Source organism: Macaca thibetana, chromosome 15 (assembly GCF_024542745.1).
Source record: "Macaca thibetana thibetana isolate TM-01 chromosome 15, ASM2454274v1, whole genome shotgun sequence".
Classification (NCBI taxonomy): Eukaryota; Metazoa; Chordata; class Mammalia; order Primates; family Cercopithecidae; genus Macaca; species Macaca thibetana.
This window is the reverse complement of record NC_065592.1, coordinates 48,062,501-48,075,250: the sequence shown is the minus strand read 5'-3', so window position 1 is coordinate 48,075,250 and position 12,750 is coordinate 48,062,501. Positions and strand designations below refer to the sequence as shown.

At 41.9% G+C, this 12,750-nt stretch overlaps 1 protein-coding gene and 1 long non-coding RNA gene across 2 annotated transcripts in view; one reads left to right on the top strand and one right to left on the bottom strand.

Annotated features, from left to right (window-relative positions):
- LOC126937447 (uncharacterized) overlaps positions 1-12,750 on the bottom strand; it is a 117,006-nt gene that overhangs the window by 65,089 nt on the left and 39,167 nt on the right. The window lies entirely within an intron of this gene.
- Positions 2,782-8,428, top strand: TMEM215 (transmembrane protein 215). Its single transcript, XM_050760828.1, has 2 exons — positions 2,782-3,051; positions 3,338-8,428. Exon 2 carries the CDS (start codon positions 3,396-3,398, stop codon positions 4,101-4,103), a length of 708 nt encoding a protein of 235 aa, XP_050616785.1. The 5' UTR covers positions 2,782-3,051; positions 3,338-3,395; the 3' UTR covers positions 4,104-8,428.

The following is a 12,750-nucleotide window of genomic DNA, read 5'->3' as shown; positions in this document are numbered from 1 at the left end:
ATGAATCTTACCTAGCACCTCATTCAAAGTCTTTGTTTCATTAAGAAGTTGAAACACAGGAAGGTAAAGCTATCTTCCTAGGATCACCACTAGAAGAGGGGATAATCAAGGGACCTAGAAGGTAAAACTATAATGCCTTGGGTGACTTACTGGATGTAGGCTGTTAGGGAGAGAACGGAGTAAAGGACAATTGCACATAATTCTCAGTTGGCAAATGATGATGGGGTTGGGTTTGGAACATAATCCCAAAGGACACAATCCCAAACCCCACAACCTCTAATGTTGAAATCCCCATAGATCAAAATCGCTAAAGTCTAAATCCCTGAAGTCTAAAATCCCTAACAAGTGTGAGGTGTCTGCCTATCATCCAGATTAGAGATATCAAGCAGACAGTTGGATATTACAGATTTGGGGCTGGGGGGAAAGGACAAAGCTAAAGAGAGAGTTTTGGGAGTCATCAGCCTATTCAGGCTGTTTGAGGCTATTATAGAACGAAAAGGAAGAGAAGAGAAGTCAGGAAAGGGGAGAAGCATGAATAGAACCCACAGAACATCAGTATCTAAGGGGTTTGTTAAAATAAAAATAAATAAAATAGGAGTTTATAAAGTAGCCTACAAATGAGTGACCAGGGAGATAGGAAGAAAACCAGGATAGAATGGTGTCAGTAAAGGAGAGGGTTTTAAGAACGGAAAAGTTTTCAATAGTTGTAACACACGTAGCGGGCTGCTTCCCCAGTATTCTTTCTCCCTTTTTCCTTTTAAACAAAACCCTTTTTTCAGGCCATCAGTGGATCTGGTAAATAAATAAACAACAATTTCCCAGGTACCTTTGTATCCCAAAGCTCATCCATCTCTGGTCGATTATAAGCAGATGCCTATCTACTTGGTGGGGCCGCCAGGGAAATTATTATTGTCCTCATAAAAGTGGCCAAAGAACCGGCACCTCACTTTTACCCTTTGCATTTTTTCCTTTCTTCCCTCCTAAATGATTCTATGCCTAAAGGTGCAGCAGCTGTCTAATGATCATGAGTACAAAAGACACAAAATAGATGATGGAGTGGAAAATGAGAAGGATCTGCTTCCTGATCCACCTTTAAAAGTGAGAAAGTTGGGAGTCGGCCTTGGCTCCTCCCTTCATCTCACTTCACTGTGCTCCAAGACACTTCATTCAACCCTTAAATACCCTCAGATCTGCTTTCTTCTAACTTCTCTACCAGCCCTACATTGTTAAGGCCATATCATGTCTTGCCCAGCGTACTGAACTGCCCTCCTAACAAGACTCCCAGCTTCCAGACTTACCAGCTCCAACCTATGCTCTCACCTGCTGTCCCTTCAGTCAAACTGGAATGTTTTTATATTGATCTTTGCTTAAAATACATTCAGGGTTCTTCATTGCCTAGTGGATAAAAAGTCATTAGTCCCACAGCCTTTATGATTTGTTTGGCTTCTGTCATACATGATGAAGACACTAATTATGATGACAAATATATATACATGCACACGTGTGTGCATGTGTGTGTAATTTTTATACACAGACTATGTACCAAGCATTGTGCTAGGAACTTTACGTTTATTTAATCCTCACAATGTTCCCTCATATATTTGGTATTAATCTCATTTTACAAATAGGACGACTGATTCTCAGAGAAGTTAAGTCACTTGCCCAGGAACATACAGCTAGTTTAAGTGGGGAAGACCCAGATGTGAAAATTCTTTCCAGTAAAGCAGTGTCTTGACATGAAAGCATGTACCGCTCACCAACCTGTTCTCCACCGCCCTCCTCTATCCTAAATGGGCAGCCCTGTTGAAGAATCATAGCCAAAGCCAGTCTTGCCCCCGGGGCCAGAGGAATCCATCTGCCTCTGCCAACTACCAGAGCGGGAGGAACGCAGGATCTCAACGCCTGCTTCAGCAAGGGAGGAGAGAATCGCCCAGAGCCAGAGCGGCGTCGCAGGGTGGTGGTCCTGACCGGACAAGGCCACTTCTCCTCGTGAACTGGGGGCCAGAGAGCCCTTCTCCCTGTCCGCCTGGCACAACGGCGCTGTGGAAGTGAAATCCCGGCTCCAAGGTCACCCTGTCACGAGCCTGGAGCTGGAAAGCCACGGGGACTCCGAGGACTCACCCAAGGCCCAGACTAGCCCGGCACCCACCCCTCACCACCAAGCCACTCCGCCTGGGCGCTGGCTCTGTGCGCTCCCGCGGCGCAGTCGCTCCGCTGCAAGAGCGCTTTCGCGCAGCGCCACCGCCCAGTGCCGGGACCAAAGCAGTCCTCGGGCACCGGCTCCTCGAGGCACACAGCCCCCTGAACCCCGAGTCAGGGGATTGAGAGAAGGGCGGTCGGGGAGCCCCTCGGCCTGCCGTCAGTCACTCGGATTTGTAACTGGAGAAGGGTGCGGGTCCCCGAGGGACATCTCCAGCTGGCACCTAACCCCTCGGATCCCGGACTGGGAGCCCGAGCTCGGACATTCCAACGGCTCCCCGGTGGGCAAACCGACCCTGGTTTCCGACTCCGGTCACTGGCAGCCTCGCGCCCCAGACCCTCCCCGGGCACGGAAACGGGTCAGGTCGCCCCGCTCAGCCTCCGGGACGGCGGCGGCACAAACCCCGGCCGCTCCCAGCAGCCCCGACGAGACCCCGGCAGCGCCTGCCGCTGGGTGGCCTCTCTCTGGTGCTGACCCCCTCGCGCCCCCGCGCGTCCGTCTGCGTTTCTGAGCCTGCTCTGACAGTGATGTAACAAGGCCAGGCTCGCGCCGCGTTCCCTCTTTCCCAGACTCAGTGCTCCCTCCTCCCGCGCCCCGCGCTCTGCGCGCTGAGCTGGCGCTGGGCTCCGCTTGCACAGCACCGGGACCGACGGGCACTGCTGGGAGAACCGCTCTCCCACGTTCCACCTCCCCAATGCAGAGTCCGTGGGGGAAACCAGGCTTTCCTCCCAGAACCAGGGGAGCGAGCCGAGGGGGCAGCTGCTGTGGAGGCTTCTGAGGAGACAGCCTGGCTTCTTTCCCTACTTCCTGGAGAGGGCAAGAAACCTCAGGTACCTCGTTGACCCCAGCAGGTGCGTGTTGATATGAGAGAGAGACAGAAGTTGCAATAGTGTGAGGGAGAGAGGGAGGGCACGAGAGAGAAAGGGAGGGAGGGAGAGGGGACGGAGAGAAAGAGTAGAAATAGAAACAGGGAGAGATTGCAAGAGAAACGCGGAGAGAGAGAGATTGCAAGAGAGATACAAAGACTGAAAGTCAAGAAGCAAGTAAGAGAGAAAGAACAAGAGAGAGATAAGAGTTGGTGGGTGGGAGCTAGACTTGGGTTTTTTTAAAACGCACTGTGGTTTTCACCTCTGACAGAATAGAGGAACGCTGCTCCCTGGTCAGCAAGCAGCCCCCAACCTGGATGGAGTGAAAGATGCGGCCTGATGACATTAACCCGAGGACTGGGCTGGTGGTGGCCCTGGTCAGTGTCTTCCTGGTCTTCGGTTTCATGTTCACCGTCTCTGGGATGAAAGGGGAGACTTTGGGAAACATCCCCCTCCTGGCCATCGGGCCAGCCATCTGCCTACCAGGCATCGCGGCCATTGCCCTGGCCAGGAAAACCGAGGGATGCACCAAGTGGCCAGAGAACGAGCTTCTATGGGTCCGCAAATTGCCCTGCTTCCGGAAACCCAAAGACAAGGAGGTGGTGGAGCTGCTGAGGACCCCTTCAGACCTGGAGTCCGGCAAGGGGAGCTCAGATGAGCTGGCTAAGAAGGCGGGCCTCAGGGGGAAGCCTCCCCCACAAGGCCAGGGTGAGGTGTCCATGGCCAGCTCCATCACCACCCCCACACCCACGGAGGAAGGAGAATGCCAGAGCCTGGTCCAGAGTGGGCATCAGGAGGAGACGTCCAGATACCTGGACGGCTACTGCCCCTCGGGCAGTTCCCTCACCTACAGTGCCTTGGACATCAAGTGCTCAGCAAGGGACAGACCTGAGTGCCCTGAGCCCGAGGACAGCATCTTCTTTGTGCCCCAGGACAGTATCATCGTTTGCTCCTACAAGCAGAACAGCCCCTATGACAGATACTGTTGTTATATCAATCAGATACAAGGCAGGTGGGACCACGAGACCATCGTCTAATCTCTGCATACAAAGGTCACTGGATTGATAGAAATATGACTAAGCCCAGCTCCCCATGGAAGGAAATTACTCTGCTTGGAGAGCCTTCACACTGTTAGAAATTGACCCGGTATGTGATGGGTGTGATAACCTCTGGTACCCAAGAGTCATGTAAATAGGCATGTTGGGGACACATTTTAGGGAAGGGTGATAAGGGTTAAGGACACTGGAAGAGGCAGTGGGTAGGAAAGGAAGCCACTCCGGTTGCTTCTTAACAATTTACACAATGTTGAATGTTTTGTAAAATAACCCAAAAAGTGCTATCCAGGACCAGCTAAGAGCAAGATAAATCTAGAGTGGGCTGCAGATGTGAGGCATCAAATGATGCATGAGCTGACCATAGGGAGACTGAGCTGCTTTATGTTGGAATAAATTGAAAAAAATTAATGATCTGTTATATAAAATAATTTTTGTCTGGTGAAAAGCTTATCACACTTGGTATTTGCTGAAAGAAAAAAAAATCAAGATATAAGAGTTAAACCCTCCTTAGATGGGATTGTTTTGGGGAAAAGGGGAGTTAAAGACAGTTGGATTATGTAACTGAGTCTTGTGGCATTATTGTCTGACAAGATTGTGGTTTCTAATAAAGTAAAATAAGTGTGACCAGCTATGTGAAAAGTTAACATTTTTAGATGGCTATGCTACTTCTTAAACTCTTCATTTAAATCCATTTATTGCGTCTTTATCTGAAATGAGTTTTTTCTAAACATTTACTATCATTCATGTATTATTTCCTTACCAGGTGCAAAATTACTTCATATGATTCTTTCACAGATTGGAATTTGTTTTCATCAAGACAAAATAAATTTTACATATATATCCAAGTCTTTAACATTGGCAGATATGTACTGATAATTACCATTCTTATATACCTTTTAAAATCTGAAAACTATAAAGTCTACACATTAGCCTTGAACATTGCACATAATTTGTATAAAATGCAATGGTTAAACTTTTGGAAGTGTCATTATTTGTACATTTGTTCAACTCCTCTCACAGACTAAATGCCAGTGAAACAAGAGCTAATCTACTAAATTTAACTGAAGCCTAGATTGTATTAAGCTCACCTGATCAGTGAACATTACATGATAAAAGTCTCTCTATTTCATACATTTTTGCTGCTGAGGAAAACAACAAATCACAATGATATCCTAAAATGTGCTTTCTATTTCACTTGTTCAACTGCAATAGATAACAAGGCTATTAAGCAGAATGCCATTTGATCCCTGGTGAAGAAAAATATTGAATTATATATAGGAATAGTGATAGAGTTCATCTTGAAGATCAGAAGTATTTTGTATCCTTCAAAGAATGATCGTTTTAAGTGATCATATAGTCTTAGTCACTTTCTCCCAAAAGGGGAATTGAGGACAAAAATTTGGGCATACGTTTTTTGTGGATTTCAATTCCAACTCTGCAATTCTTTCTTAAGTATAGCAATTGCTCTGTCTTAAGAATCATGCTCTTTAAAAAAATCATAATTTTCAAGTCAAGTTAGAGATCAAAAAGATGTAATTATTTTAGTAGGGCTTAAATGTCAGAAATGAGATGCATGATCTTGGGCGAATTTTATCTTCTTACACCTGAGTTTCTTACTCTGTGAAGGGAGGGGGAATTGATTTACACTTGATTATTTCTATCATTCATTTTCAGTTTAAATATTCTATGGTATTATGTCAAAGGCACTTTATATATTGCCAGGAAATGAGTTACAGCAAAATGCATGCCAAAGTTATGAAATTCATGATAATTATGTGACATAGATTGCACTGCTACTACTCAAAAAAGAATTTTGTAGATGTATGAAAGCAGATATTTTATTACCAAATATCATTTATTCAACACAATACATTCCTGAGAATAAAATGAACATAATCAGAGTAAAATATTTTTGAGGAGAAAACTTAAAATGTTGGTATAACTCAAAGTAATCTAATACACAACCTTGCACTAAATGTGATTGACATTGGATTTGGGATGGGGAGAGATAGTTCCCTAAAATCACAGTAACTTTTAATACTTTTAATGCATTTTGAAAACAGAGAATCATATTTTTATAATGGTGACAACTACTGGATAACTCTTAGGAATAAAAACTTCCTTTAAGATGTTTGCCACCATTAGAGATGAGGAGATAGTGAGACAGAGAGATGGTCACAGAGACTCAGCAAATCTTACACAATAAGCTGCAGTTTTCTGAAAGAAGAGGCTTGCACTGTCAGGTATGGTTTGGGGGTTGGAAAAGTTACTTTCTGATTTTTTGGAACCATTTCAAACTCCTTCATATCATTCTCTCTCTTTCTAAAATGAGGGTCAACTACTAGTTTAGAGATATAAGGTATTTTATCTTGTTTTCAAGTTCTGCTTCAGAACAAAACCTATTTCATGTTTCTTCTCCCATTACCTACTTAAGATACTTAAGGTATTTAAATATGCATTTGAGGAAATATTTTCCTGTGCTAAAATAAAGGTTTGCAAATGTTGGTGTGAGAGGTTTTAACTTTGACCAGTGAAAATAAAATGTATGACTGTGTGTGTGAATTTCTCTTAACATATTAACAAACCGCTTTCTATATGCAACAAGGTAGCCTGGTGCCCCAAATCAATACTTGTAAGTACTATTCAGAGTTAAACTGCCAAAGTCAAAAAAATATATACACACAAAAAAGGGTAAAACCCGCATTCTTTTGAACCAAGGTAGAAGAGAAAGAGAAAAAAAGTGTCTCAGCCCTTTAGAGGAAAAGACAGCAACTCATTACAATGAGTTAGACAGTTTTAGCAAATTGTTCTTATTAATATAATAGGCATGAGGATTGTTCCTGGTAGCCTTTAAGAGCTCCTAGATAGATATAAATTTAAGTAGGCATTACTTTATTTTGCTGTTAATCCAAACAGACGTTGCAACTTGATTTTGAATAGGCATTTTATTTTCAAAATTTCTCTACTGAATTTCTCTGGCTCTATGTGCCTACTTGTTGTGCACATGGGTTCTCTTTCCAAACTGCTTCTTGATTCTTAAGTGAGAATTCAGACAAGATACTCAAACGAGATCACATTAGACATCTGTTTTAAGATTTATTTTCTGTTGCAGTCATCTTGGCAAACAAAATCCACATACAGTTAAGTTCAGGCTCTCTTCCAAACCCTACTAAGCAGCTGCTTTGAAAATGTTTTCAATATTATGGATCTTAATATCCATTGAGATGACAAATGTAGGAAAGGAAGATTCATTTTGTTAAATGTTTTTTCTCTTTTGCAACATCCAAGCTCTACTTATTTATTAATAGCCTCCCTCTGTACCCACAACATCATTTATTTGGTGAATTCACTATTATTAATACTAGTATTGTATCACATTAAAGAAAAAGTTTCTGAAAACCCACCACCTCACTATCCTAAAGCAACTACTGTGTTTCTATTTTGGCATATCATCTTCCAGGCTTCCTCCACATGCATATGCAGCATACATATTATAATAGTGTGTTTTTCTTTTCTCTTTTAATTATATTCCAAGCATGTTTCCATGTTTCTGTGTAGTATTTCTAATTATCAATGAACAATTGTGTAATATGCCATTTTAGTGATGTTCCATAATTTATCATGCCATTCCTTATTGCTGGCAAGATACCAAGTTTTATGGATGGTTTTGTATGTTTTTTTCCTTTTGCTGGTTACACTGCTATATTATTTGTTATATGCCAATAGAGAGGAACTTTACTATTGAACAGCCATCTCCTTGTGGCTGAGAGGAGGCAGAAATGTGTAAATGAATGGAACTCTCCATATGGTTGTGGGGGTCTTCCCTTCACTCATGTGCATATAAGACCCAGGGTGGGAAACAAAACCATGCTTCTTCAAAAAGGTCCTCCCATCAGGACCAGAACTAGTATGTTTAGGAGTAAGATGGAACGGAACATTTCCCCAGCTAAGATATCAGTGATGTGTTTCTCACAATCAGATTACAGTGGTGTCAGTCTTCAAGAGCATCGTGTTCAACAAGCAAAATGATAAATAGATGTAAACAATAATAATGACTTTGTAATATGCCAAAAGCATTTTCTTAAAGTACCTCATCATATATTTTATAATAGACTGTATTTCATATGTATATGTATTGTTGCCTATCAGTGACTTACAAATGAACTGGAATTTCAGGAATCTGATAGACTCTGCCCTTGAGTTTTCTATGTTTCAGTTTCTTACTAGGAAAAACTAAACTGAGGATGGAAATGGGGACAAATGCTTGGTTTGCCCAAATATCTTAATAAAAGACTAGATTCCATTCAGCCTCTTGTCCAGTTCACATAAAATCATGTAGACACCATTGAGTTTGAGACCATGACTTTGATTTCTTATGACCTACCACAGGGTCCTCACTCAATGGGCACCCAACCAAAAGAAATGTGTATATGATGCTGCCAAGATACACAAACAGGCAGGCACTGATGTTAGATATCCACAGTCTTTGGCAAGTTATTCCTGGAACTGACCCTTATTAGGGATTCTTTTTTTATTTTTCCTTTATTCCTGCCCCGAACCCAGATTAGAGCCTGCAGACTTGGTATTCTCGGTGATAGTATGAAGCTTTGCATGCTTTATCCTTAATAAGGTACAGAGTTACAAAATGAACCGATTACAAAACAGTACATAAAGCTATTAAAAATCTCCTGTGCTGCTCTTTGACAAATCTATCTTTAGAAAGTCAAACATAAAAGATAATTTTGCAATTAATCACTTTCTTATTTTTCATGGTAATGAACTATTGTACGTAAGACAGTCCTTCAGTAGGAGGCAAGACCACATTTGTTTGAAAAACTAGGCTTTTGAAAATCACCTGCCTGTATCTTAACATGAAAAGTATGGGCAATTATTTTCTTTTCTTTTTTTTTTTTTTTCCTGAGATAGGGTCTCATTCTGTCGTCCATGCTGGAGTGCAGTGGCATGATCTTGGCTCACTGCAACCTCCATCTCTTAGGTTTCAAGCGATTCTCCTGCCTCAGTCTCCCCAGTAGCTGGGATTAAAGGCACCTGCCACCAAACGGCAAATTTTTGTATTTTTAGTAGAGACGAGCTTTCACCATGTTGACCAGGCTGGTCTCGAACTCCTGACCTCAGGTGATCCACCAGCCTCAGCCTCCCACAGTGCTAGGATTACAGGCATGAGCCACCGCACCTGGCCATTATTTTCTATACAAGTGATTAGACCACCAGACCAACTCAGAAAGGCCCACTCTGTCCCTCTGCTTTTCCGAACTACCTCCCATCCCCTACAGGAGCCTCTTGAATGCTCCTGATTGTGCCCTGCAGCTGACCACCCCAAGGCTTTGCCCCAGCCATTTTCTGTGCCTCAAATTCCCCGTCTTCACCCTTCTGCTGCATAAGGCCCTAACGTCCTTCAAGGAGAAGCTGCCACATCTTCCACCATCTTCTGGATTTTCTGACTCAGAACCAAACCTTCTATTATTCTCTGGCCTCACAACACCTTCCACCACTATCATCACACACATTAGTTTCATAGGTATCTGTCTCTCCAACTGTAGTGTGAACTCCTTGAAGGCGGGGACCACATTTTATCCATCTTTCCAATCCCCTACTTCACCCCCGACACACTCATTTATTCTGTCTTGCTCAGTGAAAACTCTAAATTGCACCATTTAGGTCACCCTCGATGCCTGCTTTCTTTTTCAAGTTGAATATAGTCCACAACAATGTGGATTAAAATTGGCTTCCGTGAGTTGGGACCCTAACTTTTATTTTAGCATATTGTTTCTTTGGGAAAACCACGTCTTATATAACAAGAAGAAAGAAAGAAATCCTTCCAGAACATTTTTCCCTACCTCCATGATTGACCTAACTTCCACTCCATGAGTCAGAGACTGCACCAAACATGTGATAAGAACTGGTGGTTCTAGGAGCATGTGACAACCATTGAATTCCTGGCCAGAAATAAGGTGAATCAATGTACTCAGGTTAATCCTGCAAGTAGGTCAACAAAATATAATTCCTCAGCTTTGACTATTGTCCTTCTAATAAGTTTTTTCACCAATAATTCTTAAGAAGACCTTCAAGACCACCTGGGTATTATCTTGGGTCAGTATTGAGGGGCTGAGTTGCAGACCCTCTCCCACCACCACCAGTGATGCTCCCCTTCTCCATAAAAGCTGTAAATACTCAGAGACCATGGTTTGTAATTCAGAGAAGTCCTGGTTTGTTCTGGAACAAGAGATGGCATTGTTCAGCAATTCCTGCGAGCACTATTTGAGGCCGGTCTTAATAACTTCTGACCCATGTAATTTTTCCTGTGAATTTTCCCAACTACCTGACTAGGTAAAAATAGGATTTAATTGGAGTAACTCTTTATCTTGACTGTGGTGAATATCAGGGTCTCTTTTAACAATAGCAAGAAAGACCTCCTTTAAGTATGTATAGGAAAGGGAGCATGGGGAAAGAAAGAGCAGAATTGTGGGCATGGGGAGAAGAGCCAACAATCCCTGATTAAGCCAGTCACGGTTGCAGCATCCACCCCCTCCATCCCCCTAGCGTTAGTTACCACTTCTAATCTCTACTTTAGAAGCAAATGCCAGAAAATGGACTAAGAGGACAAACCAAACAGAAAATGTTTTAAAAACGTAAAGAGTAAAAGGAAAGTGTTAGAGAATTTTAATATATTTTTAAATGGCTGTGAAAATATGTACTCAATTTAAGAGTATATTCCAACAAGGGCAATATTCAGCTAGAAATATCCTGCTGGGCAGGGTTAAAAGGAATATAAAAGAGCATCCAATAAATAAGATCAAATGGGTTTAAAAACTATTCAATAATAGACTAAGAAGTATAATAAAAACTATGAAGCTAAAGGAATATGAAGTGAATAAGACTAGCTGAAGCATTAGAAGGATAAAGATAGTAAAGTTAAATAATTTTAAAGGCATAAAGTCAGCCAAAATTTTCCACTGAAACAAGAATGGGGTATTAAATGCAAGCGACAACACAGAGGCCAGAACTAAGACCCCAGCAATGTGTTGCAGGCTGAGGCAAGAGCAGACAAGGGACACAGGTTGTGCTCAATTCTCCTCCCAGGCGAGATCCCCTCAAAGCAGGCTGTCACCCTTCAGGTTGCAAAAATTCAAGGCCCAAATGATTTTTTGCATATGACACCAAAAGCACAGGCAACAAATGCAAAAATAGACAATGGGATTTCACCAAACTAAAATAATTATGAACAGAAAAGGAAACAATCTACAGAGTGAAGATAACCTATGGAGTGGGAGAAAATATTTGCAAACCATACATCTGATAACAGGTGTATTAGTCTGTTCTCACATTGCTATAAAGACATACCCAAGATTGAGTAATTTATAAAGGAAAGAGATTTAGTTGACTCACAGTTCCACATGGCTGGGGAGGCCTCACAGTCATGGAGGAAGACGAAGGAAGGGCAAAGGGGATGACTTACATGACAGCAGGCAAGAGAGCGTGTGCAGGGGAACTCCTTTTTATAAAACCATCATATCTTGTAAGGCTTACTCACTATCATGAGAACAGCACCAGAAAAACCTGCCCCCATGATTCAATTACCTCCCCATCTGGGTCCATCCCACAACACATGGGGATTACTACAGTTCAAGGTGAGATTTGGGTGGGGACACAGAGCCAAACCATATAAACAGGTTAATATCCAAAATGTATCAGGAGCTCAAACAACTCAATAGCAATAAAACAATCCAATTTTAAAATGGGCAAAGGACTGGAATAGACATTTCTCTGAAGAAGACATCCAAATGACCAGCAGGTATAAAATGTTCAAAATAATTAATCATCAAAGAAATACAAATTAAAATCACAATAAAATATCACCTCACTCCTGTTAAAATGGTTATTATCAAAAAGACAAAAGATAACAAGTGCTGGAGAGGATGTGCAGAAAAAGGAACCTTTGTACACAGTGGGTGGGAATGTAAATTAGTATAGTCATGGGGCTTCCTCAGAAAACTAAAAGTAGAATTACCATATAATCCAGAAATCCCACTACTGGATATATACACAAGCGATATGAAATCAGTATGTTGAAGCGATATTTGCACTCCCATATTTATTGCATCACCATTCACAATAGCCAACATATGAACCTAAATCTTCATTAACAGTTGAATGGATAAAGAAAGCATTGTATATTATACACAATGAAATATTCAGACTTTAAAAAGAAGGAAATTTCATCATTTGTGACAATATGGATGAAGCTGGAGGATGTCAACGCTAAGTGAAAAGAGTCAGGCATGGTCTCATATGTGGAATCCAAAATAGTTCAACTTATAGAAGTAGAGAGTAGAAGGGTGGTTAACAGAGGCTGGGGTAAGGGAATGAGGAGACGTTGGTGGATAGGTACAAAGTTTTAGTTAGACAAAAGGAGTAAGTTTTCCAAATCTATTGTAAAGTATGGTGACCATAGTTAATAATAATGTATTGTATGTTTCAACATTGCTGAAAGAATCGATCTTAGGTGTTCTCACTATAAAAACATAAGTATGTGAGATGATGTATTATGTTCATTAGCTTGACATAATTATTGTATAATGTATACAGGTACCAAACCATCACATTCTAC

What these genes read in the sequence shown, in the direction of transcription:
- TMEM215 (XM_050760828.1), top strand. Translation starts at nt 3,396, where the DNA reads ATGCGGCCTGATGACATTAACCCGAGGACTGGGCTGGTGGTGGCCCTG.